General features: G+C 52.5%; 1 protein-coding gene across 1 annotated transcript; it reads right to left on the bottom strand.

Annotated features, from left to right (window-relative positions):
• Positions 1 to 3158: 3158 nt before the first annotated feature.
• Positions 3159 to 22225, bottom strand: NSUN4 (NOP2/Sun RNA methyltransferase 4). Its single transcript, XM_056130894.1, has 6 exons — positions 22132 to 22225; positions 17416 to 17759; positions 14038 to 14192; positions 9234 to 9394; positions 5468 to 5592; positions 3159 to 4541 (listed from the first exon to the last, which is right to left on the bottom strand). Exons 1-6 carry the CDS (start codon positions 22222 to 22224, stop codon positions 4265 to 4267), a joined length of 1155 nt encoding a protein of 384 aa, XP_055986869.1. The 5' UTR covers position 22225; the 3' UTR covers positions 3159 to 4264.
• Positions 22226 to 27459: the final 5234 nt, after the last annotated feature.

Raw genomic sequence — 27459 nt, 5'->3', positions numbered from 1 at the left:
GTGATGGCACGAGGGTAGGGCTTCTGCCTTGCCTGCGGCTGACCCGGGTTTATTCCCCGGGACCCCATATGGTCCCCCAAGCACTGCCAGGAGTAATTCCTTAGTGCAGAGTCAGGAGGAACCCCGAGCATTGCTGGGCGTGACCCAAAAAGAAAAAAAAAAGACTGTATTTTAATAGTGATATAGTTTAGCTATTATGTACAAAGTTTATTGGGCAATGAGTTTTAAAATGACACATAGGGGATGAGAGCAGGCAGGGTGCCTGCCTTGCATAATCTTCTTGGTTTCTGTCCCTGGCACCCCATATGGTCCCTGGAGCCCCGGCAGGAGTGATCTCTGAGTACAGAGCCAGGAGTATGCCTTGAGTTCTGCTGGGTGTGGCCCCAAAATAAAAACAAAAAATACATGTCTAAAAATAACTTTAAATATTAAATTATATAGTACAGTATAGGGGTTGGGGCTGGAGCGATAGCACAGCGGTAGGGCGTTGCCTTGCACACAGCCAACATGGCCGACCCGAGTTCAATTCCTCCGCCCCTCCCGGAGAGCCTGGCAAGCTCCCCGTGACGTATTTGATATGCCAGACACAGTAACAACAAAGTCTCCAATGGAGACGTTACTGGGCCCGCTCGAGCAAATCGATGAACAACGGGAGGGCCTTTACCTTTACCTATAGCATATATGTAACAAAAATACATTTCCCCACCTCCATGAGGACCCCCCCATGGGCTGGAAAGACAGTATAGGGGGTGCTTACTTTACATATAGCCAACGAGTCCATCCACAGCACCACACATGGACACCTGGGAACCTTTAGGAGTGACCCCTGAGCACAGAGACAGGAGTGGCCACTGAGTACTGTTGGATGTCATCTGAACCTGGTCTCCCTGAAAGGAGGCATCACGCTGGACCAGAGAGATAGCTCAATCAGCTGGGCACAGGCTTCGTATGCAGGAGGCCAGGTTCGATCACTGGCACGAAAATGATTCCTGAACACCTCTGGAAGTGACCCCTGAAGCACAGAGAGCACATTCGCCACTGAAAGTGGCCCCCCAAGTGAAAATCCACTGCAGGCCCCAAGAAGCATCGCCTCCTTTGGCTTTTGCATGGAACCCCTAGCCCAGTTTTCAAGAATTGCTGGTGGGAACCCTGGGCTCAAAGAAAAGACCCAGCACAGAATAATTTAATCAGCAGGCAGAGACCACACATCCCTCATGGAGACTAATTGGGGTCCTGCTTCCTAGAACTTCGTGTTCCTAAGTCCTCCGCCCCCCAGTTTTGGTCTAGAAAGCCTTCCTGAGCCTTCTCTGAAAGTGGCAATCCAAATTCCATGAAAAGGTTTAACCTAAAATTCTTCTCAGCTGCCACCTCTAATGCCCACACAAAGATTAGAAGAAAAGGTAAAAAAAGAAGAAAATGGGGGGTCTGGTGCCGCCAGCAGGTCAATCTGTACCTGTGAGGTGAGTGCATCAGCAGCCTGATGGCACCGTCGGGCCTTCAGATACCCCAGAATTGCTGCTGTGCCTTTGGCCAGACCCCAAAAACTTGGGGCCAAGTTTACCAAGAAAGTAAACGGCCAAAAGTTAGGTATGTGGGAGACACACCCACAAATCACCTCTGTATAATTGGCCCAGCTGTATAATTGGAGGCAAGGCCTCTCTGGTTCCTGATCGAACTGCTTAACGGTCATGATCCCAGAGTCTCAGAAACGAATCTTGGAAACCAGCGGCTTTAGGTAGAAATGCGTCTGGTCCCTGCAGTAGGTTACTGGTGCTGGGCCAACCCAGGTGGGAATAGGTTTCGTGCCTTGGCCTGTTCCCCCTGGCGGCCCAGTGGCCGCCATCCTTCAGAAGCCACTGGATAGTCCGGTTTGGGCCCCCAGTGACGAGACACACAGGGCCTCACGGGATGCGGGTGGAGCCGGGCTTGTCCTCCCCACCCCAACGAGACCCCAAGTCATCGCCTACGAATGGCCTCTCTGGCTCCTGATCAAGCTGCTTAACTGCCTTGACCCCAGAGACTCAGAAACAAATCTCAAAACCTAGCAGCTTTTGGCAGAAATGTGTCCGGACTCTGCAGTAGATTACTGTCACCGGGCCACCCCAGGGGGGAAACGGTGCTGTCCCTCTGCCTGTTTCCCCCTGGCGGCTCAGTGGCCACCATCTTCCAGAGGCCATTGTACAGTCAAGCTTGGGCTTGCAGTGACGAAACTTGCTGGGCTTCACGGGATGGGGTGGAGCCGGGCCTGTCCTCCCCACCCCAACAAGACCCCAAGTCATCGCCCACGAACAGCCTCTCTGGCTCCTGATCAAGCAGCTCAACAGTCATGATCCCAAAGACTCAGGAGCAGATCTCGAAACCCAGTGGCTTTTGGCAGAAATCCCTCCAGATTTGTGTTAAAATTTCGAAATTTCAAAATCACATGGCCCTACTGCAGCCACGCAACATCATATGTTTTTCAAAACCAGCAATAGAACACAAATTGTCTACTGTTGCCTTTTCAGCATATCTGAGTGTTGGGATAAAATCTCAAATAATGTGTCGAAATACTGAATATGATCACAGTACAGAGAGTAATGTGGAAATCATCTGCCCCACAGGCAGGGGGAGGGTGTGGGATGGGGGCATACTGGGGTTTTTGGTGGTGGAGAATGGGCACCAGTGAAGGTCTGGGTGTTTCATTGTATGACCGAGACTTAGACCCGAAAGCTTTGTAACTGCTCTCACGGTGACTCAAATAAAATTATAAAAAATGAAAAAAAAAGAAGAAAATGACAGGAAAGATGAGGAAAGAGAAAGAAGAACCAGTGCCAGGGAGGTGGCTTCAGGGGCTGGAGCACCTGCTGTCCTCCTGCGAGCTCAGGAGCCCTGACCTGAGCAACTCACTAGTAGCTCCAAGCTCCTCACCAAATAGGGAACAACCGGGAATATGAGAACCCTAAACTTATGCAACCTCTCTCACAAGGACCAATGCTTTAGACCCCCACATTTTAATAAAACCAGGGCCAGGGAGATGGCTTAAAGTGAGGGACAGATGCTTTTGCACACAGACACACCAGCTTTGATCCCCCGTATCACCTGGTCCCTGAGCGACCTGAGTACCCAGCAGGAAGCAGCCCCACCGTTGTTCCCCAAACAGCAATGAACAAGGCAGTGTCTTCGAGTGGCCATAAGCAAACTTTAATATTCCCGACAGCAGTAGCTACCTTCTTTGTGCCAGAGTCACCAAAGAAACGTGACCAGCACATCACACACACTTGGGAGGTGGTGAGACCTATGATGCTAGGAGATAAACGGCCTGATTTGAAAGTCACAGAACTGGCAAGAGGGTTCAACAATCGCTTTGATTTTTCTTGCTCTTTTTTTTTTTTGGTTGTTGTTGTTTTAAAGCAAAACAAGTAAACAGATGATAGGCAAAATGTTTGGAGAAAGCAAACATGAGGCTCCAACTCCACGGGCTGAGGGTGATCTTCTCTCCCGCGATGCCAACGCCCATTCTCCAGCTCTTCCAGCTACACTCCCTCAGGCATACTTGCTGGTGGAACGAACAAATACACAAAAGAGAGCCCCAGGCTTGAGGCAGAGGAGCTCTTCAGCCAGATTTAGGCAGCAGTTGTTGCCAGTAACGGAATTACTTAGCTCAGGAGAACTTTCTCCATGTAAGTAAACAGATTAATAAGCGTGGGCTTAACATCTTTCCTTACTCCTTAAATTAGCTCAAGAGCCATAGGGAGAGACCAGGTAGGCTTATTCGGATCCATGGGTCTTAAGACTTACAATGCAGACAGAATTCCCCTCAAGTGGGAGAAGGGCTGAAATTGGGCTGAGCCCCGGGCTTTTGGGTGTACAGACAGTAGGTAGTGGCAGTTGCTGGTACAAAAGGAACAGAGTTTGAACAACACGAGGCCCCCAGCTGCAGCCCCGGCTCTTAGCAGCACAAGCAGTTGCACTGGTCAAATTCTTCTTTCCGATTTTTATAGCGCAGCATGAAGGCCTGCTGTCAGGCCTGTCTTCTTAAGCCCCTGATCAGGCAGGTACCCCCAGAGCAGGCTTGGAGACGGAGGCTGAGTGGGCGAGTGAGAAACCTGTTGATGTGCCACAACTGGACAGCAGGACAGAAAAACTCCGACTGCTGCTGAAAGCTACCCAGGAAAGACTTGATCGTCCGAGAGCCAGGATCCAGAGCGCATCTCCGCCACTGGTCTGTTTCTGGAGAGTCCAGGAAAACATACCTTTGGCCTTCTACAGCCGAAGGTGATGCTGTTTATTGCAGTCTGCGCATTTTACAGAAGTACATAGGCCCAAAATTGGCCGTGAGGTTTGGGATTACCAGCTCGCCAACCCGGCAGGATGGGAAGAAAGAAAACGTGTCCGTGAAAAGCTTTCGGAAGGGACTCAGGTCGGCCACCTGAACCTCGATGCTGTACTGATTGGCCAGCAGCTCGACGGCGCCTTGTACCACATACTCGTTCTGCAGGTGTGAGAGTGAGCAGGTTGAATAGACAACATGGCCTCCGGGTTTGGTGGCAAGGAGTCCAGCCCTGGAACCAGGAAGAGAAAGAAGTGGTGACTCCTGGAGCTGGAGCCATAGGACAATGGGTAGGGCGTTGGCCTTGCGTGCGGCCGACCCGGGTTCAATTCCCAGCATCCCATATGGTCCCCGGAGCAACACCAGGAGTAATTCCTGAGGGCGGAGCCAGGAGTAACCCCTATGCGTCGCCAGGTGTAACCCCCCCCCAAAAAAAAAGAAGCAGTGACTCCTGAGTTCCCAGCAGACGGGCAATAGAAGAAACTAGAAACATGAACAGGGGAGGCTACTATGGGATTGTAGCTGCAATATGCAATCTCTAACGCTCCTTCCGTACTGACACTGCCTAGAAGGTCATTCTCGAAGAAGAACCTGCCTTCCTCAGCGGGCGGAATTTTCCAAGAAGCCTTCTGGAAACAATGACCCATACTCTGACACGGACAGGGACCCAAACCCGACAGTGGCTCGGGACTGAGTCCTCAGTCCAGCATGCAGAGCCTTGATTCCAGTATCTGCTTCTCATATTCCTACTACCCGCCGACACTGGGGCTACCCTGGAGGGAATATGGCTTAAGTGAGTCTGTGCGGTTCACCCTACTAGGCATGTCCTACCAATAAATGGGACATCAAAAGCAGTGTTTCTGCCTTCTTTCTGGCCTTCTTGCCTTCCCGCGGTCCTCCTGTCCTACTAGTTGGTCCCCTGCTCTCATGCGGTGCCACGCCACCACCCCCGGGCCCCCTCTGCATGACTTCCACTCGTGGCCCTCGTGAAACATCTCGGGGGCTGAGTTGAGAAATGTGGCCCTACGGGACAATCCAGCAGGCAGATGGCCAGCCATTCTCTGAGGACGGCTGCGGCAAGGGCTTCGGTCCCCCGTTCCCCAAGCCCCTCGCGGCCCTCCTGCACAAGTCCTGAGTCGTTATGAAGCCCTCACTCACGCGAGAAGCTGCACCTGCAGCAGAGGCAACATCTGCCGCTCCTTCTTCCTCGACCTCTGAAAGATGTTGTTCTCCTCCTCGAAGAGGGAGTGCCGGTCTGTGGTACAGGGCACATCCACCAGCACCTGCCCAGAAGGGTCAAGGGCAAAGTATTAGGACTCCTCCAGGCTCCTTCCTCCAGCTTGTGTAGGTGTTCTCTCTGACCACCTACCCATTACACAGTATGTGAGGAGACTCACACTTTAACTTGATAAGCACTTGGGTGTAACCAACAACACACAAATGACTATAATTAAATGGCATCATCCTAGAAAGAAGTCTTTGGTTCCTTGGGGCTCATTCCTTGGCTTGGCCCTTGACAATTTGGTACCTATTGTTGTTCTGGTTTAACTGGTGTGTCTGGATCATCCTCTAAGTGTTTAGAGGCGACTCCAGTGGCTCTCAGGGGATCATGCAGTGCCAGGGATCAGGCCTCGAACTCCTACATGCCAAGTATATGTTCTTGTTCTCTGAGCTGGCTCTGGAACTGCAGTTAAAAAAACAAAAAACAAAAACCGGGGCTGGAGCAATAGCACAGCGGGTAGGGCATTTGCCTTGCACGCGCTGACCCGGGTTCGATTCCCAGCATCCCATAGGGTCCCCCGAGCACCGCCAGGAGTGATTCCTGAGTGCAGAGCCAGGAGTAACCTCTGAGCATCGGCTGGGTGTAACTCAAAAAGAAAAAAAAAACATAAAATGGGAGCAGGAGACTACAGGGGTTAAGGCACTGACTTGCATGCAACTAATTGTGGCTTGATCCCCACCACATGGTTCCCAAGCATTGCCATCAGTAACCCCTGAGCCCAGACTAGGAGTACCAGAAGCATGAGGTGTACCCCCTCACTGGCAAAGAAACAGGGGCCCAGAGAAATAATATAGGGGGGTTAAGGTGCTTGGCTTGGGCCAGAGAGATATAGTTTATACAAGGTTGCTTGCCTTGTATGCAACCAACCCAGACTCAATGCCTGATTCCAGCTCAATCCCTGGTACCAGATTAGGTCCCAAGCACCACCAGGAGTGATCCCTGTTCACACAGCCACAAGTAACCATTGGGTGTGGTGGCCCCAAAATCATAACCAAAAAATGCGCTTGCCTGCATACTATGCCGATCCTGGTTTAGATCCCCAGCACCATAGATGATCCCCTGAGCACTGTCAGATTCACTCCCGAGCACCTCCAGCTGTGGCCGAAGGCCCCAAAAGTGGGATGGAGAGTCAGAGCTGGGTTGTAGAGCATAAATGTTCTCTACCACTTGGGTCACATCAAGACTCCGAGAAATGGTTGATTGAGGAACCAACCACTTGAGAAATGAAACGGGTTTAACCTCCAGAGAATGCAATTTAGTGATCTCTATCAAAACTTTAAACACATATAGACCATTTTTCAGTATAATCCAAAATACAAATTAAACTTAAAAAAAAAAAAGAGAATTCCATCTCAGTCCGACCTGCTACACTATCATTCTGGCCCAATGTTGTTCCTATTTTTAAAAAACATACATGGGGCCAGAGAGATACTCTAGCAGGCAGGGCACTTGCTTTGCACACAGGTTTGATCCCTGGTACCTCAGATAGTCTCTCAAGCCCCTTTAGAAGTAATCCCTGAAGACAGTCAGGAGTAAGCCCTGAGCATCACTGGGCGTGGCCCCAAAACAAAAAGTCGCCTTGGAGAGAGAGTACAACTGGTAAGGCACTAGCCTTGCAAACAGCCGATCTGGGTCTGAATTCTGGCACCACATATAATCCCCCGAGCACCACCAGGAGTGATCCCTGAGTGCAGAACAAGAGCAGGCCCCGAGTAGAGCCAGGTCTGACGCAAAAAGCACTGATCACAGTCCTCCCGTCGTTCATCGATTTTGCTCGAGCGGGCCCAGTAACATTGTGAGACTTGTTACTGTGTTTGGCATACCGAATACGTCACGGGGAGCTTGCCAGGCTCTGCCGTACGGGTGAGATACTCTCGGTAGCTTGCCGGGCTCTCCGAGAGGGGCGGAGGAATCAAACTCGGGTCGGCCAGGTTGGCTGCGTGCAAGGCAAATGCCCGACCCGCTGTGCCATGGCTCCAGCCCACGCAAAAAGCACTGTCACTGTCACTGTCCTCCCGTTGTTCATCGATTTTTTTGAGCGGGCCCAGTAACGTCTCCACCGTGAGACTTTGTTGTTACTGTGTTTGGCATATCGAATACGTCACGGGGAGCTGGCCAGGCTTTGCCATGTGAGCGAGATACTCTCGGCAGCTTGCCAGGCTCTCCGAGAGGGGCGGAGGAATCGAACTCGGGTTGGCCGTGTTGGCCGCGTGCAAGGCAAACGCCCTACCGCTGTGCTATCGCTCCAGCCCACGCAAAAAGCAAAACAGTAAAAATAAGGGCTAGAGAGATAAAACAGTAGGTAAAGTGCTTGCCTTGCACGCAGCTGACCTGGGTTCGATCTCAAGCATCCCATATGGTCCCCTGGGCCTGCCAGTAGTAATTCCTGAGTGCGGAACCACAAGTAAGCCCTGTGCACTTCCAGATGTGGCCCAAAAACAAAAACAAAACAACAAAAATTAATTTAAAAATTGGGGCCAGAGCAATAGCACAGTTTGCAGGACATTTGTCTCACATGTGGCCAACATAGGTTTGAGCCAGGAGTAACCCCTGAGTATAATTGGGTCACTGTCACTGTCACTGTCCTTCCGTTGATCATCGATTTGCTCGAGTGGGCCCCGTAACGTCTCCACTGGAGACTTTGTTGTTACTGTGTCTGGCATATCGTATACGCCACGGGGAGCTTGCCAGGCTCTGCCGTGCGGGCGAGATACTCTCGGGAGCTTGCCGGGATCTCCGAGAGGGGCGGAGGAATCGAACTCGGGTCGGCCATGTTGGCTGCGTGCAAGGCGAACGCCCTGCCGCTGTGCTATGGCTCCAGCCCGTAACTGGGTATGACCCAACAAAGACAAAAAGAAATAAACACGGGCTGGGGCGATGGCTCAAAGAGCTCGAGTACATGCCTTCCACGCAGCTGCTCTAGGTTCAATCTCTAATTCTATGTTCACTCTGAGAATCACCAAGAGTGAGGGCCCCTGGTATACTGCCAGATGTGTATTGCTGTTCCTCCCACACAAAAATAAAATCAGCTTCTTAATATTTCGTGACAATTTTAGGGGGGCTGGGAGTTCACACCCAGCAATGCTCAAGAGTTACTCCTGGCTCTGCGCTCAGGAATCACTCCTGGCAGTGCTCAGAGAATCATATGGGATCCAGGGGATCAAACCTGGGTCTGTTCTGAGCAACTGCGTGAGTTAAAGGTCAGAGTTCAGAGGGCTGAGCACATGCTTTGTGCGCTACGGCTCTGGGTTGGATCCCCAGCACTGCACGGTCCCCTGAGCACTGCCGGAAGCATGCCCCACACAGAGCCAGGAGTCACTCTACAAGCACTGCTGAATGTGATCCAAAAATACAGAAACCTAAGTGAGTTGAGAAAACGTCCGAAAACTTATTTCCCACAGTCTTGTTCACTAACGATGACAGCAGCTGGTCATCTAAATTGAAGCGACAGCATCACAGGCTGTTTTCTCAGAATCATACATGGAAAGCCAGCGAGATCGAGACACAGCCCTACGTGCTCAAACAGAAGTTTGAGCACCCTGAGGTTCTAAATCTGGGGCTGAATTTAGGTCTAAGTTTTAAGGCTGAGAATGGGGAGATCAGATTTGACTCGCTGGATGTCTCCAGTCAAGAATGACTTACCCGGTCATAGGTGTCCCCCTCGAGTTCTCCCCACTTCCTGCCATCCCACGAAGTGACTCGAACTCGATTCCTATCCCTGAAACCTTGAGGCACATAGTTATGAAGGACCTTTTGCAGTCTGCTGGTTCGGGAAGTTGAAAGATCATTAGCAGCAAGATTGCCTGTAGGTATAAATTGTATGCATTTTAGGATTTTGTCTTTCCCCATTTATTGCATTTTCTGGCCACACCTCACAGTGCTTAGTGTCACTCCTGGTGATGCAAAGGGGAGGGACCATATGGAATACTGGGATCAAACTCAGGTCAGCTGCGTGCAAGGCAAGTACCCTACTCACTGGACTATCATTCCAGCCCAAGAACTTTGTTTTCTAATTCTATTTCTAAAAAATGGCATTGCAATTTTGACAGGAATTGTATTATAAATGGCTACAGGCCGTATAATTGTACTCTAAATGGCTGTATTAAGAAATAAACTTCGGATGGGGGGTGGGAGGGATACTGGGACCCGTGGTGGTGGGAAATGGGCACTGGTGGAGGGATGGGTATTGGGTCATTGTATCATTGAAACCCAAGCACAAAAATTTGTAAGTCTGCAACTGTACCTCATGGTGTTTCACTAATAAAAAATTTTAAAAAAAGAAATAAACTTCAGAAGGGCCAGACAAGTACATCAGGAAAGTCAATTCTCATGACTGAACTCTGAGCACAGCCAAGTGTGGCTTAAAAGAAAAACAAAACAAAAAACTTCATAGGGCCACAGTGATAGTTCAGCGGGTAGGCTGCTTGTCTTCTTTTTTCCTTTTTGTATTTTTGGGTCACACCTGCAATGCTCAGGCGTTACTCCGGAATTACCTCTGGAGGTGTTCAGGGGACCAGAGGGATGCCAGGGATTGAACCTGTGTCAGTCATGTACAAGGCAAATGCCCTACCCGCTCTGCTATCACCCCAGGCCTCTCTAGAGTGCTTGTCTTGAATGTATCCAACCTGGTTTTGATCCCCAGAACCTCATATGGTCCCCTGAGCCCTGCTAGAAGTAATCCCTGAGCACAGAGTCAGAAGTAAGCCCTTAGCTCCACCAGGTATGACCCAGAACACAAAAGCAAACTTTACCAAGGAGAACAGAGTTGATTAATCTGGGCTGGTGAATGGCTCGAGTGGCAGAACACCTTAACTGCAAGTATTAATAAGCACTGCATTGCACTGTCCTCCCGTTGTTCATCGATTTGCTCGAGCAGGCCCAGTGACATCTCCATCGTGAGATTTGCCGTTACTGTGTTTGACATATGAATACATCACGGGTAGCTTGCCAGGCTTTGCCATGCGGGCGAGATACTCTCAGTAGCTTGCTGGGCTCTCCAAGAGGGGCGGAGGAAACAAACCTGGGTAGGCCAGGCCGGCCACGTGCCAGGCAAATGCCCTAACACTGTGCTACGTAAATTTAATTGTTTAATATTTGCTAGTAGCTAGGAAAAGACAAAAAAAGCAATATAATGCTTGTCACTCCTGAGAGAATCTCTTCGTATAGCCCTGGGAGACAGAATGTCTCCTCGAATTAATTCCCCCAAGAGAACTGCCTCCATCGTTGAAATGCTTTACCTCTGTAAAAGAGCAATCATACCTACATGCAATCTTATACCTCAAACCCTTTCAGATGTTCTTTTTTTTTTTTTTTTGCTTTTTGGGTCACACCTGGCGATGCACAGGGGTTACCCCTGGCTCTGCACTCAGGAATGACTCCTGGCGGTGCTCGGGGAACCATATAGGATGCTGGGAATCAAACCTGGGTCGGCCGCATGCCAGGCAAACGCCCTAACCGCTAGGCTATCGCTCCAGCCCCACTATAAGTATGCTTTTGCGGGAGGACACCCAGTTGTGTCAGGGCTTACACCTGGCCCTGTGCTCAGGGAAGCCCTGTACTCTCTTTCTGATCCAATAAAAAAATTACTATTGCATGATTTCAGCAGTGCTGGGAATGAGAGGCATACAGTAAGAGGGGCTCAACCCGGGGCCTTGCACGTGCAAGGAAGGAAGGTGTTCTACCACTTGATCTATTCACCAGCCCAGTTTCGCCAACTTTTCTTCTCTAAGGCAACTGATCTATTACACGTAAGTAAACTCATTCTGATCTGCCCTCTATATGCCCTTTTCCCTTTGCGACAAGGCATGGACTCGAGAGGGGCCAGAGTAATGGCACAGCAGGTAGGATGCTGCATGCAGCTGACCCAGGTTCTGTCCCTGACTCCCCATATTGCCCCAAGCCAACCAGGAGTGATCCCTCGAGCACAAAGCCAGGAGTAAGCCCTGGGCAACACTGGGTGTGGCCCCAAAATAAAACAAAACAAGGGGCTGGAGCAATAATATGGTGTACAGTATGGTATCTAGTATGCCTTGCAAGCGGCCGACCCAGGTTCAATCCCCAGCATCCCACATGGTCCCAAGCAACGCCAGGAGTAATTCATGAGTGCAGAGCCAGGAGGAACCCCTGAGCTTCACTGGGTGTGACCCATAAAGCCAAAAAAAACTAAAAAAAAAACAAAAACAAAAAATAAAAATTTCTGGAGCTGGAAAGATAGTACAGGAGATAGGGTGCTTGTCTTGCACGTGGCCAACCTAAGTTTGATCCCCAGCGCGCTAGTCTCCTGAGCACCTCCAGGAGTAATTCCCGAGTGCAGAGCCAGGAGTAAGCCCTGAGAATTCTTAGGTGTGGCCCAAAATTAAAAAAAAATAAATAAAAAAATATATATATATATATGTTCAAGAAGTATCCTGCTTTGCTCTACTGTAAGAAAAAAATCACTGCAAGACGGATGACAAATGGCTCAGAATGCCTGTCTTGCAATTACATGCTCACAAGTTCAAATCCCTGGTGTTACACACATACTGAGCCTGACCCTGGCAGATGTGCTGTGAACCCCAGAACCACAAGATATTTCCAGTTGTCCAGCATCCAGGTATGTGTAAACACCATAAACAGGTGAAGTGCGACCCCATTAGTACCCCAACTAAAAGTAAGTGAGCACCAAAGCTAGGAAGTGACCACAGCCCTCAGGAGCACCACACCCATAACACTTGCAAATCCCACTGAAAGAGTGCAACCCTACAACTGACCCTTTCATCCACCCATGGGAATCCATAGTGTGTGTGTGTGTGTGTGTGTGTGTGTGTGTGTGTGTGTGTGCTGGAGATCAAACCCAGCATCTCACGCACGCAAGGCAAAGTATCTATTGCTGAGCTCCCTCCCTGACTCAGGAATTCAGAATCCTGGAGAGAGACAGCTCTGATGCCAGGTTAATGTGCTCACACTCGCAAGGTCAACGCAACTGACTGGAGACAGACATCTCTTTTCAACTGGCCAGAGTGTGACAAGGCAAAATTTCAGAAGATGGCACACTTGAGCAGAGCGCTTCACTGCACGAATAGCCAGTTGACCCCTAGTGTAGTGCTAGGAGCCCCAGTTATGAAATTTTCACCTACAGCCCCCTAGGAATATTCGAGGGGTGGGGAGGGGGGCGAAAGGGGCCATCTGGCCTCCAGCCGAGAAACACGATTTTAGAGAGAAAAGGTGACATGAGTGGGACGGGAAAATACAGTGGATGCTCTGCAAGTGGAGGTCCAGGTTTGATCTCTGGAACAGCATATGCCCCAAGAACTGAGTCCCATGCTGAACATGGCCCCAAAACTGAAAAAAAGGAAAGAGGAAGGAGGAAGAAGGAGGAGAAAGAAGGAGGAAGAAGGAAGAAGGGAGCAGAAGCAGCAGCAGCACCAAAGACAAAAGGTTATTCGGGCAAAAGAAAGCCGTGGGAGGCAGTTGAAGAACATTAGGCCCCAGGAAGAATTCCAGAAAGCCGCGTCTATGCACAACTTAGGGAGTGAGTGTGGTCAAGCAGAGCTCCTAACCATCCGGAGAAGGAAAAGGATCTAAGTTTTCCAAAGAGTAAAGGGCCAGAGAAACAGCACAGCAGGTTTGGGTTCAATCCCCAATACCACATACGGTCCATGAGCCCAGGCAGGCTCTGATCCCAGAGCACCGCTGAGCTGGCTGGAAAACCAAAAAGGAATAACGGATGTGGAGAAGTAATTTGTAGCCCGATCAGAGTCCTGATAAATGTGCCCTCGGAGACCTGGATCTGCTGAGAACCATTTCAGGTCAGCTGACAGAGAAAGGAAAAAATCCTCACACAGAAAAACACCCTCGCGTTCACTGGTGGTGGGTTTGGAGTCAGAACACTGAATGCCTTAAACTGGTATTAAAATCTTTGACCATACGGGATGGGCTGGAGCCATAGCACAGCAGGTAGGGCATTTGCCTTGCATGCGGCTGACCCGGGTTTGATTCCCAGCATCCCATATGGTCCCCTGAGCACCGCCAGGAGTAACTCCTGAGTGCAGAGCCAGGAGTAACCCCTGTGCATCGCCGGGTGTGACCCAAAAAGCAAGGAAAAAAAAAATCTTTGAGAATTATGGTACCTGAATAAAAAATAAATAAAAAGGGAGAAAATACTAGTAGATCAGTAGGCAAGCACAAACTCCCTCCCTCCAACTTTTTGTTTGTTTGCTTGCTTTTTGGGTCACACCCAGAGAAGCTCAAGGGTTATTCTTGGCTCTGCACTCAGGAATTACTCCTGGCGGTACTTAGGGGACCATGCAGGATGCCGGGGATCGAACCCAGGTCAGCCTCGTACAAGGCAAATGCCCTCCCCGCTGTACTGTCGCTCCAGCACCTTCCCTCGACTCTGGGACCTCGCACTCCTCACTCAGGGTGGTGAGGTAAAGCCCCTCCCTTACCCACGACGCCTCGGACTTACGGCAACAACCAGTCTGAAGCAATGCCAGCGTCTTCCCTCCAGGCGCTGCACATAGGTCAAGCACAGTGTCACCGGGCTGGAGGTCGAGAGCCAGGACAGGCAGCAAGGAGGCGGCGTCCATCAGGTAGTAGTCCATGACACCCAGGCTGCCAAGCCTAGAGGAAAGAAGATCGCCTTTGAGTCGAACTCTAGACCAGGAGACCCAGGAAAGTCCGTGCCTTGAGGGGCTACTCGGTAAAAGTTCGCCTCTGGCTCACAGATTTTTCACTTACCCATTCACTGCCAATGCGGCCAGAGCAACAGCTTTGTCTGTGGGCCACACCCAGCGGTACTCACTACTGGCTCTGCGCTCAGATCACTCTTGGTGGGCATCAGAGGACCATGTGGGGTGTCAAGGATCAAACCTGAGTCGGCTGTATTCGAAGTAAGTGCCCTGCCCGCTGTACTATCGTTCCGGTCATGACGTTAGCCATTTGGATCATTAATCAAGCCACACAGACTCCTGTCTCCAGCTTTTTGTAGCTGCTTTACCGTCTGCCCCCAAAGTCCTCATTAACTCCCTCCCTTCAGGTCTCAAAGTTATTTCATCAGAGAGGGGCTGCGGTTCTTCTCTCTCTTAAAACGGGGGCCCTTTACTCCGATCACCGAGCTTGCAATATTCTTATTTTTGGCTTTAGGGTCACATACAGCAGTGCTCTGGGATTGTTCCTGGCAGTACTGAGGGGACCTTGCAAAACTGGAGATTGAAAACCCTGGAATTCGAGGCTGGAGCAGTAGCACCAAAGGTAGGGCGTTAGCTTTGCATGCAGTCAACCCGGGTTCGATTCCCGGCATCCTATATGGTCCCCCAAGCACCGCCAGGAGTAACTCCTGAGTGCATGAGCCAGGAGTAACCCCTGTGCATCGCCAGGTATGACCCAAAAAGAAAAAAAAAACCCTGGCATGCTTGCATGCCCCTCAAAGCACCCTTAAGCTATCTCTGAGCCCCAAACTAAGGAATTAAAAGACATGGTTTCATAGTATTTTAGAATTTAGTGTTTTACTAATGAGGTTGGATGTTAATCAGGTTTTTATTCCTTCATAAATAATCACCAAGTTTTTATTCCTTCATAATAATCACTTTTAATTTTTTTTTTCTTTTTGGGTCACACTTGGTGATGCACAAGGATTACTTCTGGCTCATGCACTCAGGAATTACTCCTGATGGTGCTCCAGAGACCATATGGGATGCTGGGAATTGAACACTGGTGGCCGCATGCAAGGCAAATGCCCTACCCACTATGCTATCACTCCAGCCCTGAGGGGTTTTTTTTTTTTTTTTGGTGTTAGGGATTAAACACTGGAAGGCAAGAGCTTTTATCAATGACTCACATTCCCAGCATTTTTAAAGAGCTTTGTAGGTTTTGTGTGTGTGTGGAGGATGATGGTTTTCTAAGTTTGAATTCTTTGTTTTTTTGTGTCACACCTGTAGATGCTTAGGACTCACTCCTGGTCTGCACTCAGGAATCACTTCTGACAGTTCTCAGGGACCTTACTGGACCCATGGGATTGAACCCAGGTTGACCATGTGCAAGGCAAGCTGTACTATCGCTCTAGCCCACTGGGTTTGAATTTCTAAAAATTCACCAGATTTCACCACTTGTGTGGATCTCTTTCTCACTTACTTTGCTGAGCAGTGAATCATTCAAAGAGTGGCGAGCTCTTTAAACAGGCATCTCAACTCCTGCACTATCTCTCCGGCCCAGACTTCCTTGTCTTTCTCATCACATCACCGTATGATCTGCTGTCCTAGTCATGTCTTAAATCTGTTCACTGAGTTTGATTATTTTAGCAATCCCCATATTCTTAATTTCCAGCAACTTTCCTTCTGTGTTTCCTTTATTATTTTTAATTCATTTTTGCTTTTTGTGTCACACCCAGCGATACACAGGGGTTACTCCTGGCTCATGCACTCAGGAATTACCCCAGGTGGTACTCAGGGGACCCTCAAGTGATGCTGGGACTCAACCCAGGTTGGCCACATGCAAGGCAAATGCCTACCCGCTGTGCTATTGTTCCAACCCCCTGCGTGTCCTTTAAATGAGACACACTTAGGCCAGAGATACAGCTTAAGGAGTTGGAGTACATGCTTTGTATGCAAGATACCTCACAGGGTTCCCTGAGCACGCAGGCATGCCACCCCCGCCCCCCAGCACTGACCTGGGAGTAGATTTTAAGGACCAGCCCCTCCTACAAAAAGTATAACTTTTGAGATCCAGACAACCATTAGCAGTGCTGGGGTGGGAACGAGTGGTGTCAGAAATCTATCGCATGTCAGACATGTGTTCCCCCGGCCCCCCACATGGAACCATCTCCCCAGCCCCTCCATTTCTTAATTTTTAATGCACAGTTTAGCGTTTGAAAGTCCAGTTCACATATATCTGGTCATTGGATCAGAAGACCAAATGTTCTTTCTTTTTCCTGGTCTGGTACTAACTCTGAAAGGTCCCAAGGCAAGCCCCATTTTTTGGGTCACACCCAGCAATGCTCAGGAGTTAGTGCTTGGGGAACCATATGAGATGCTGGGGACTGAACCCGGGTCGGCTGCATGCAAGGCAAACGCCTTCCCCGCTGTGCTATCGCTCCAGCAACAAGCGCCATTTCTTAGGCAAGTGTCCCTTCTTATTCTTGGTTTTGGGGCCAAACCTAGCTGTAAATTGTTTCCTATAGCAAAGCAGGGTGAAAATGAAAGTTCCGGAGTAAGACTGCCTGGGTCTAAAGACTCTCCCACTTACTCTCCATAGAGGAAGGCAAGAAATTGCCCTTAGGGGGCTCTTTGCAGAACAAAGGTGATCACACACAGCACTTAGAAAAATGCCTAACATGCTAACACAGGCCGGAGTGATAAGAGAGCATGTAGGGTATTTGCCTTGCATGCGGCCAATCTGGGTTCTATCCCCAGCATCCATATGATCCTGAGAGCTGGGCTGGAGCGATAATACAGCAGGGAGGGCATTTGCCTTGCATGCGGCGAACCCAGGGTTCAGTCCCCAGCATCTCATATGGTCCCCTGAGCATTGCCAGGAGTAATTCCTGAGTGCAGAGCCAGGAGTAACCCCTGAGCAATGCCTAGTGTGACCCACCCTCCCCAAAAAAAAAAAAATGACCCTGAGAGCACCTCCAAGAGTAATTCTTGAGTACAGAGCCAGGAGTAACCCTGAGCATCGCTGGGTGTGGCCCTAACACAAACAGAACAAAACAAAAGCCTAACGTGTAAGATATCAGTAAATATTAACAACACTGATATCTATTAAACAGAGCAGAGGTGTGGTTTTTTTTTTTCCCTTTCTGCTGCAACAGACCCTCAAAACACCCACCCATGACACGACCAAATCCTACCTGGCATGAGGGAATCGGCTGACATCTCCTCTGGCAAAAGTGAAGCATCGAAGGTTTGGGCTGCAGCCCCTCGAAGTGGAGGATGGCGCTTCCGTGTGCCCCGCCTCGGGCTCCGGGGCCCCACGGGCCACGGCCTCACTCACAAAGTCCCTGGCATTCAGCCGCTCCAGTTCAGCGCTCACGTGATCCCAGGCGGCAAAGTTATTGAGCAGGGCGCCGTACTTCTGCTCGGAGAGAAGACTGACTCGGATCGATGGCCACAGATCTCCAAACTGCACGCTGTACGTCACGTCAAAGCTCTGCAGAGCCAGCTGAGTGGCAGGAAACTTGGGCTCGGTGGCAGCCTGCAATGGAAAGAACAGACCTCGGTTTCCAGGACCCGATGCCACCACACTCTCGGGAGCCCTGTGGCGAATGTGGATTTGGTTAGTGCCCACCTTTGCCGCCTTGGCCTCCTGTCTGTACCTGCCGTCTAGTGTGGGAAAAAAGCATCGGTGAGCAATGGACCTTTCTGTCTCGGGGTCGTAAGACAAAGGAGCCGGAGCTCTTCAGCACAACGCGGGCTCACCTGCCAGCATCGCAAGAAAGAGGAAACCCCTGGAGGAGGAATTTAAGAGAACAGTTGTTCAGGAGAGGACTCCTGGACCTGCGGAGGCTGGACAAACACCGGAGTGCCAGGAGGGATGAACAAGTCCTTCCATTTTGAAAAGCATTTTTAGGACTCTGATTATGTAAGCGTAACAGATATACTCAAGGATGGATACAAAGAAATTCCAACCTACCACATCTTTTTTTTTTGGGGGGGGGCAGGGGGGAGGTGTTGGATCAGACCCAGCAGTGTTCAGAGCTTACTCTTAAGTCTTTATCTGGGGCTCACACCTGACTGGGTTCAGGGAATCGTATGTGATGCCAATGATCAAATTCAGGTTGGCTGCGTGCAAGGCAATCACGCTGACTACTGTGTTCTCTCTCCAGCCCCTACATCTGGTGGGATGAGGGTCACTCACCAAAGGACGCTACTCGGCACCGTGTGGAGTGACTCAGGGTGAGTTCCAAGTTCCCTGAAGGCGGGGAAAAGGAGCTTGTAGAACCTCAAAACCAAAATGCAAAACTTCTAGGATGGAATTTTTTTTTTTTTTAACTATACGGGAGCAGCAGAGAGGAGCACGAGTCAGGCTTGAAGAGCAAAAACGTAAACTAAGCCAAATTTGAAGACCTCTGCTTTGGAGTCCCAAGTTGGTCCTGGTGCTACTGTGGTTTGCTTCCTTGACAGCTACTGTTACTACTACTGTTGATGAATTTTGTTCTGGAGTTTTGGTCTGGTCAGAACTGTTGCTCTGGTCCTCACTTCTTGTTTTTGGGACTCTTGCTCCGGGCATTGCCTCTGGCCCGCTGGGGACTCTTGCTTGGACTCCTGCCCTGGGAAGTACCCGTGTTCTTGCAATGTTTTTTGCCATTTCTGAAATTCCTGCTTTGGCTCCCACTTTCGTTACAGTGCGAACCTTTGTCTTTGCCATACTGAAAATTCTGATCCTTACTGCCAGTAAGATTCTCATTCTGATCCTGGTTCAGGCTTTCTTGGGAATTACTGCTATGGCTCCGGCTTCTGACTGGATGGGGGTTGTTCTGGTTCGCATTCCTGCTGAACCGGAGGTCCTTTTGACTGTGACTTCGGCAAAGGAGGTTGGGATCTTCATCCTGGCCCATGCCTTTGTCTTGGTTGCTGCTCTGGCTGTCAGTGTCTTGGCAGTCACTGACAACAACGGTTGTGCTGCAGCTGGGAATGGTGCAGTTGGATCTCAGGGGCGAAGGCAGAGGGCAGCTGTAGGGGACCTGAGGGGGCTCTTTAGGGGAGCCCCGGGGAGCCACAGAGTAGACGTGAAAGCCACAGGGCATAGAGTCAGGCTGGATCCGGGTTCGGGAGGAAATCGGTAAGCACTGAGGGTCAAAGGGTGTTCTCAAAGGAATAAAAGAATAGATGTGGGTGGTACATGGAGGACCCAGAGTCGGGCGATACGACTGGGGCGGGTCTCTGGGAGTACAAGACGTGCCACAAGGGGGCACTATGGGCTGACACGGAGGTGGGCACAGGGGAACCTGGCACACGGGAGTCGGACATGCAGAGGGTGAGCATAAAGGAGTTGGGCATACAGGAGTTGGGCATACAGGAGGTGGGCATACAGGAGGTGGGCATACAGGAGTTGGGCATACAGGAGTTGGGCATACAGGAGGTGGACATACAGGAGGTGGGCATACAGGAGGTGGGCATACAGGAGGTGGACATACAGGAGGTGGGCATACAGGAGGTGGGCACACAGGTGGTGAGCATACAGGAGGTGGGCATATAGGAGGTGGGCATATAGGAGTTGGGCAGACAGGAGCTGGGCATATAGAAGGTGGGCAGACAGGAGCTGGGCATACAGGAGTTGGGCAGATAGAAGGAGAGCATATGGGCGCTGGGCAGATGGCCTGATCGAGAGAACAAGGAAGTGGGCAGGGAATAGCGGAGGGGGGAACCATCGAATAGATACGGGTGGCTTCTCTGGGGCTTCCCTGGGGGTTGCAAGGAGCGTAAGTGATGGGCATGACAGGCTCACAAGGAATGCAGAGGGGAAGGGACGTGGGGGTGGGGATGACAGTTTTGAGGGTCCTAGAGACCACGGAAGGCAAGGTAGGCTCTTGGAGACATTCTTCGGGGCAGGGACTTGAGCAAGTTGTGACGGCTGCCACCGTACAAGAACCAGGGGGATTGGAGGGACGTGAGGGGGAGGCACTGGCAGCAGAGGGCTTGGGCTCTTCCGTACTGTGTACAATAGTGGTGACCAGGGAGCGACACTTTTGGGGAGCACGCGACTGCTTTGACTCGGACTTGGGGCACTTCATTTGGGTGCAAACTGAGATAGGAAGAGGGGGATCATGATAGCTTCTGCAGGGAGGTGAGAGGGGTGGAGACACAAGCGGGGCGCACAAGGGCGAGGGGAAGATGGCAGGATAAGGACAGGGAGAGCAGAGAGTCAGGGGGGGCTCCGGAGGGCAGGGGGGGCAGGGGGGACAGGGGGGACAGGCGATCGTGTCAGCTGGGTTCACAAAGATGTAGGAGTTCCCAGCGGTCTCCCAGGAGAAGAGGGACTCGAAGACGGACTTCCTGGGCTCCGGGGACTCGGGCGGGCAAGGAGGGAGGAGGATGGCACAACACGGGTTCTCGGGCGCGGGCGCGAGGGCCTCCAGGGAGCACCCCGGGGCCAGGAGGGAGCAGTGGCAGGCACCCTCCTGGGGACAGCCGGCGCAGGGGGCCAGGCAGGCCTGGGGAAGCAGGGCGTCGCAGCAGCCCTTCCCGGGCGGAAAGTCACCCTGCGGCTTGGGCTTGCAGGCGTCCGGGGCCCTGAAGGGGCCGGGGTAGAAGGCGTCGCCGGGCGGGGCGGGGGCGGGGGCCAGGGGCAGCTCGGCGCAGCACCTCCCCGCGGGCCAGGGGGCGAACCGCGGGGGGTTCCTGGGCGCGCCCTCCGGGACCCGCTGGGAAAGGGCGGGCGGGACCGCGGGCCGGTGCGCCAGGAGCGGGGACAGGAGGCCGGTGGCCGAGGGCCCGTGAGCCGCAGGGGCCGGGACCAGGGGGCACGCGCCCAGGGGCCCCAGGGGGGCGGGGGGCGCGCTGGCGGGGTCGGCCGCCTTGGGGGGCGCAGGGGCGAGCAGGGGCGCGGCCAGGAGCTCGGCGGGATGCTGCGGGGGCGCCCCCGGGAGCCGGTGGCCGAGCGTGGGGGAGGCGGCCGGGCTGGCCGCCGCGGACGGGGGGTAGCAGCAGTAGAAGTAGGGGGGCGGGTCGAGGGTGCGCGCCGCCCTCGGGGGGCCGACCCAGGCGCAGTAGGTGCTCCGGGAGCGGACGGGCGCCAGCTCCAGGAGGTCGGCCGGCTCGCAGCAGGGGCTGGGCGGGGGCGAGCTCAGCGGCATGGGGGCCCGGGCGCGGGGGTCCTGCGGGGGCGGCGGGGAGGCCGGCGGGGACGGCGAGGCGGCGGGCGAGCCCGGGCAGGCCTCGGGGTGGCCGCGGCGGGGGTCCCGGGGGACGAGGGGCGAGCCCGGGGGGCGCGGGGCGGCGGGGGTCCCTGCGGAGCGCGCTGGGGGAGGCGCGGGGGCTCTCGGCGGCGGGGTGGTCGCTGCAGCCGCTCCCGGGCGCCAGGGGCAGCTCGAGGGCCAGGAAGGCGCCGAGGCCTTTGCCGGGGAGCAGCGGGGACCCGGGCAGGAGGGAGACCCCGGCGCAGCCGTCGAAGGGGGGGGGCGCGGGGGGCGGCGAGGTCGAAGAGGAAGGGGGGGGAAGAGGTCATGGGGGGCGGGAGGAGAGGCGGAGGCCGGGGAGGGCGAGGAGGGGAGGGGAGGGAGGAGGGGGCGGGAGGCCGGCGGCGGCGGCGGCGGCGCGGCCCCGGGGCGGGTAACCGGGAGCCCGGGGGGCCGCGCGGCCGTGACGTCACAGAGGAGCGGGGGCGGGGCTGCAGGGCGGCGGGGGCGGGGCCAGGCGGCCGCTGGCCTATGAGGAGGGCCGATGGCGCGTGACGCACGGGAGGGGCGGGGCCCGCGCGCGACGCGCCGGAAGGGGCGGGGCCCGCGCGCTCCGCCAGGGCCGGGGGTCGGGCCGGCCGGAGGAGTGTGTGTGTGTCCCCCACGCGGGGCAGCGGCGGGCCGAGGCCGCCCTCCCGGGTCCCGCCCTGCCCCCCGGCGGCGCCTTACCCATTTCTTCTTGTGTCGCCACCTCCGCGGGGTCGCCGCCGCGTCCGCGCACCGCAGCAGGCCCCGCGCGCCCCTCCGCACCAGCGCGGCCATGTCCGGGTGCGCCGCCGGGTCCCTCCGGCCGGAAACGCAGCGCGGGGCGCGTCGGTTCCGGGTGCTGCGCGGGGAGGACGGGGCCGCTGCACCGCTGCACCGCTGCACGCCCGTCCCGCGCGGCTGGAGCCCGTCGAGGGCTGCGGCCAGGGGGAGGCCAAGGGCCGCCGGCCGCCCTCTGGACGGCGGCCCGGGCGCAGCTGGAGCTTGGAGGAGTCCGAGGAGGTCGCTCACCTTGGGGGGCCTTAGGAGGGTTGGGGTCTGCCGGCTCAGGAGGGAGCACGGTGGGCCGAGTTGCCTTGCACGTGGCCAACGCGGATCTGAGTTCCTGCACCCCGTAGATCATCCCCCCACTGCCTTTCCAGGGCTCGCCAGAGTGGTCCCTGAGCACCACCACCAGCCATGACCACCCACCCTGTACACACCCCCCACCCTGCCAAAAATCAGGACCACGACCATCTTGTTATTCATCGATTGCCTCGAGCAGGCCCCTGAGATTTTTTAAGAAGTGCCATATTCAAGGCCCTTTCAGGGTTAGGAGAATGAGACCCATCATTGCTACTGGTATTAGGCATACTGGGTACGCCACAGGGAGTTTGCCAGACTCTGCCATGTGGGCAGGTGACATTTGGTAGCCTGCCAGGTTGTCCAGAGTAGGAATGAGATAATAAGATGTCTCATCTTCCGGGAGCTGGTTTTTATAGTCTCTGGGTCTTGGCCGTTGATGGATTACACGGCACCAGGGGGCCAGTTGGTGGGTTGACCCCCGCCTACTGGAAGGTGGAGGATCTGGGTAGAGGATGCTCAGCCCCGATCCAAGTAGGCTTGGAGATCTCGGCCCCGGGACCCGCGTGGCTTTGTTCCTCTGCCGGTACCTTCATGTGTGCGGAGAGTGGTCTCGGCATGGTGGTGGCTGAGATGATAAAATAAAAATAAAAAATCAGCGAAGCGAAGAAAAGGGAGGGGCCTTGAAAACCACTCCAGGAGAGGAAAGTGTAGACTGGCAGGCAAAGACAGATTCTAGTGAAGTGACGGACTCTGTTTCAGGACCTCGCCTTTGTACCCCCCCCCCCCCCAAGACCTGTGCTGGTTGATATACACAGAGGTGCTGCAGCTTCTCTCAGCTCTGTGCTGGGGTCGTAGAATCTCCTGTGTGTAAAGCACCTGCCCAGTACTCGGAGCTACCTCTCCCGCCATATTTTTTTAATTATTATTTTTTTTATTATTAGTGAAGCACCATGAGGTACAGTTGTAGATTTACAAATTTTTGTGCTTGGGTTTCAGTTATACAATGATCAGATATCCATCCCTCCACCAGTGCCCATTTCCCACCACTACGGATCCCAATATCCTTCCCACCCCCCATCCCCCCATCCCACCCTGTCTCTGTGGCAGGGCATTCCCCTCTGTTCTCTCTCTCCTTTTGGGTGTTGTGGTTTGCAAGAGAGGCGTTGAGTGGCAATCATGTTCGGTCTAGAGTCTACTTTCAGTATGCTTCTTCCATCCTGGGAGGATCCTCCCAACACCCGTTATTTGTCACACCACTGCTTTTTTCTTTTAATTTTTATTGGTGAGACATCATGAGGTACAGTTGTAGACTTACAGATTTTTGTGCTTGGGTTTGATTATACAATGATCAGATACCCATCCCTCCACCGGTGCCCATTTCCCACCACCATGGATAATATCCCCCCACCCCCATCCCCCCCATCCCACCCTGCCTCTGTGGCAGGGCAATCCCTTGTGTTCTCTCTCTTCTTTTGGGTGTTGTGGTCTGCAAAAGAGGCTCTGAGTGGCGAACATGTCCAGTCCATAGTCTACTTTCGACATGCATCTCCCCTCCTGGGAGGATCCTCCAAACACTCTTTATTTGGTGCTCCCTTCTCTATCTGAACTGCCCTTTCCTCTAGGATACTCGGCTGGCCTCTAAGTTATGGAGTAATCCTCCTGGTGCTGATCTCAGCTATTCTTGGGTATTAATCTCATACTTTGTTACTTTATATCCCCCAGATGAATGCAATCTTTCTATGTCTATCCCTCTCTTTCTGACTCATTTCGCTTAGCATGATACTTTCCATGTTGTACCACTTGTATGTAAATTTCATGACTTCATCTTTCCTAACAGCTGCATAGTACTCCAAGGTATAGGTGTACCAAAGTTTCTTTAATCATTCATCTATTCTTGGGCACTCAGGTTTTTTTCAGATTCTGGCTATTGTGAACAGTGCTGCAATGAACAAACAAGTGCAGATGTCACTTCGACTATACATTTTTGCCTCTCTGGGATATATTCCCAGGAGTGGTATTGCTGGGTCAAATGGGAGCTCAATTTCTAATTTTTTGAGCATTGTCCATACTGTTTTCCAGAAGGGCTGAACCAGTCGACATTCCACCAACAATGAAGGAGTGTCCCTTTCTCGCCACATCCGCGCCAGCATCGGTTGCTTTTGTTCTTTTGGATGTGGGCCAGTCTCTGAGGTGTGAGATGGTATCCCTCCGTATTTTTAAGCTCTTTTTAGGAGGGGCCTCCACTAGAACAGCAGGCAGCGTGCGTGACTTGCACGGAGCCAACCGAGGTTTGATCCCGGCTGCTAGGTGTGGCCCAAAAAGAAGAAATAAATCAAACGGAGGGGGCCTCCTGAATAGTGTGACCATTCAGGAAGCCCCAGACCACTCCCTCTTAGTGTGTGATCACAAAATAAATAACTCATCGGGGGTGGGCTGGCATTGTGGTCTCTCTTGCCCGCCATGTGCGTTTGGTGGCCATGAGCTGCTTCCCGCACCAGGACTGCCACCAATAGATGCAGGAAGGAGAGGACGGGGCTGCCAGGCTAGTTGGTGGTCAGTTGCTGTTTATTCCATTCTCACAGCACCTGTTTCAGCCTCACTGGGCGCCCCATTCCAGTCTCGCACTGACCCTCATTCCCAGCTCCTCTCCGTGCTCCATCTCACAGTCTTGGTCCCGTGCCCCACTGTTGAGTACAAGGAGCTTAGGTTTATCAGGTTGCACCCCTCACAGTGCCCCCGAGTCACTCCCATTACTTTGTTTATCTGTGACCACTTCTGTGCTCTCTTCCCCAACCAATTTGTAAGGTCTCATCCTTTTAGGGCGCTGAACTTGTACTGTAAGTTAATATTGCCTTTCTCCTCTCCTTGTGTCTCTTGAATAGTTTAATGCCATATCCTTTTTGTATAGATACAGCAAGACAATTAATTAATATGCTTTGTAATTTAAGAGTTGATTGGCCTTCAATATCATTCACTCCCGGGCATCTGCTTTCTCAACTCAAGCCTCAGTTGCCCTCACTTCCTAGCACTCCAAGGGCAGGGTCCCGACGTGGGACTGGATGGAACCAGGGCAAGCCGGTAAGTTATATGCTACCCTGGCATTGCGATGGGCCAGGCCAAGGTGCCACAATTCTTAACTATAGGTTAAGAGTTTGATCATAGGCAAATGCTGTCATGATCAAAAGTAACGACGAGACTAGGACCCTGCTGCTAAGAATAGGAAAGGTGTCTGGCCTGAGCACTGCAGTCTGAGATCGAGATGGCCCTAGGGGAGCAATTCTATAAGCTTAAGGTATTTCTTACTGTATCCATACAAAATGACTTATATATGCTTATACGTTGATCAGACAAGGAGAAGAGAAACACATCCAGGGAATTCTGTTCTAGTGTGAGTTGATCTGCTATATGAGAATCTGTCCTAGAAGCAGCCTTCCCATGTGTCCTGACTAGCTTGGATGAGACTGAACATTTCTCCCCTTCATCTGCCTTCAGTGAGCAAGAGGCAGCCTCCCTTATCTCACAGAAACCTTACTGTCAGAGGCAGGCTGGTCATTGAGATGTAGATCCCAAGCTCTAGCAGGCTGGGCTCTGATATGTTCTCCAAGTGCTTGCAGCTTGTGTAAGGTGAGGCCAAGATTACTGGCCTGCAGATGTATAGAAGCGATGTATGTTCTGCCATCTCCTTGTCCTTTCTGTAACTCTTTTTGATGACATCATTGTATTGCGCCCTTTAGAGGTACCATGATCTATATAAGGGAGATTTCAGGGCTCTCGGGAGAACACGTGCCTTAGAGAACCTGGGAGCACGTGGCCGAGAGAACCAGAGAGCACGTGCTCGAGAGATCCTGGGGCCTCTATGACATACACTTCTTCCATGTAATAAACTGCTGCTAGACCAACCAGCCTGGCCCTCGTTTCCTTCCTTCGCCTGACCATCGCCATCGACCCCCCTGGAGTGGGGAAACGGCCTGAGACGACCGAACGCAGGCGGCGGGAGAGATAGGCCGCTGCCACCCCCTTTGCCCGTTCTTTTGTGTGTGCTTACACATCCCACCTCCACGCATTGGGGGTAGTGGCTACATCAGGTCCAGTAGCACAATCAACATATGAAAGCCCTCCCAAGGGAAGCTCTCCTAAGACAAAGATCTGTAGCTAGAGGTCTGCTGAGTGCATACCACCTAGGCAGGTGTGTGTCTCCTCTCCTTAGTCCAATAACCATTTAAACATTCATCTTAATTCTACTTCTTAATATGAATTATTTGGTATGGACACGAGGGATACATTAAGCTTGTAGGGTGGCTCTCCTGGGGACATCTCGCTATAAATCCCAGGCTACAGTGCTCAGGCCAGATTAGTCTTTCCTAACCCTAGCAGGGTCCTAATCCAGTTGTTACTCTTTGGATCATGACAGAATTTGGCCATGACCGTGCTCCTGATTTATAGTTAAGTATTATGGCTCTTGGCCTGGCCCATTTCGATGCCAGGGTAGCTCATGGCTTGCCCTGGGTCGATCCCATCCCTCCTTGGGACCCTGCTTTTGAGGTGCTAGGACTTAAGGACAACTGAGGCTGAAGTCAAGAAAACAGAGGCCCAGGAGTGAATATTATTCAGAGCGAATTAACTCCCAAGTTACAAAAGCATGGCATTAACTGTCTTCTTGTGTCTATACAACAAGGATATTACTCTGAAGCAGACTATGCAAAAGGACATAAGGAGAAGAGAAAACGCAATATTTCATTTACAAATATAAATCAGAGTCTGATTTGGGAATAAAGGTGACTGACCGGTTGGGGAAGCAGAGCACAGAGAAGAGGTTAAAGATAAACACACAGGAACGGGAGTGCCTCGGGAGCACCGTGATGGGTGTAACCCAATAAGCCTAAGCTCCCTGGGGCCAGGGAGAAAGGAACAAGCCAGTGTTATCCTATTCTTAGGAAGCTAGTTAGA

Source organism: Sorex fumeus, unplaced genomic scaffold, assembly GCF_029834395.1.
Source record: "Sorex fumeus unplaced genomic scaffold, SorFum_2.1 ptg000082l, whole genome shotgun sequence".
Classification (NCBI taxonomy): domain Eukaryota; kingdom Metazoa; phylum Chordata; class Mammalia; order Eulipotyphla; family Soricidae; genus Sorex; species Sorex fumeus.
This window is presented reverse-complemented; position numbering and strand designations above follow the sequence as displayed.

What these genes read in the sequence shown, in the direction of transcription:
- NSUN4 (XM_056130894.1), bottom strand. Translation starts at nt 22,224, where the DNA reads ATGGCCGCGCTGGTGCGGAGGGGCGCGCGGGGCCTGCTGCGGTGCGCG. An exon ending in AGCCGATTCCCTCATGCCAG is followed by an intron (nt 14,193 to 17,415) that starts GTAGGATTTGGT and finishes TCTTTCCTCTAG; the next exon opens with GCTTGGCAGCCTGGGTGTCA. An exon ending in AGGGGGACACCTATGACCGG is followed by an intron (nt 5,593 to 9,233) that starts GTAAGTCATTCT and finishes CCTTCTGGGCAG; the next exon opens with GTGCTGGTGGATGTGCCCTG.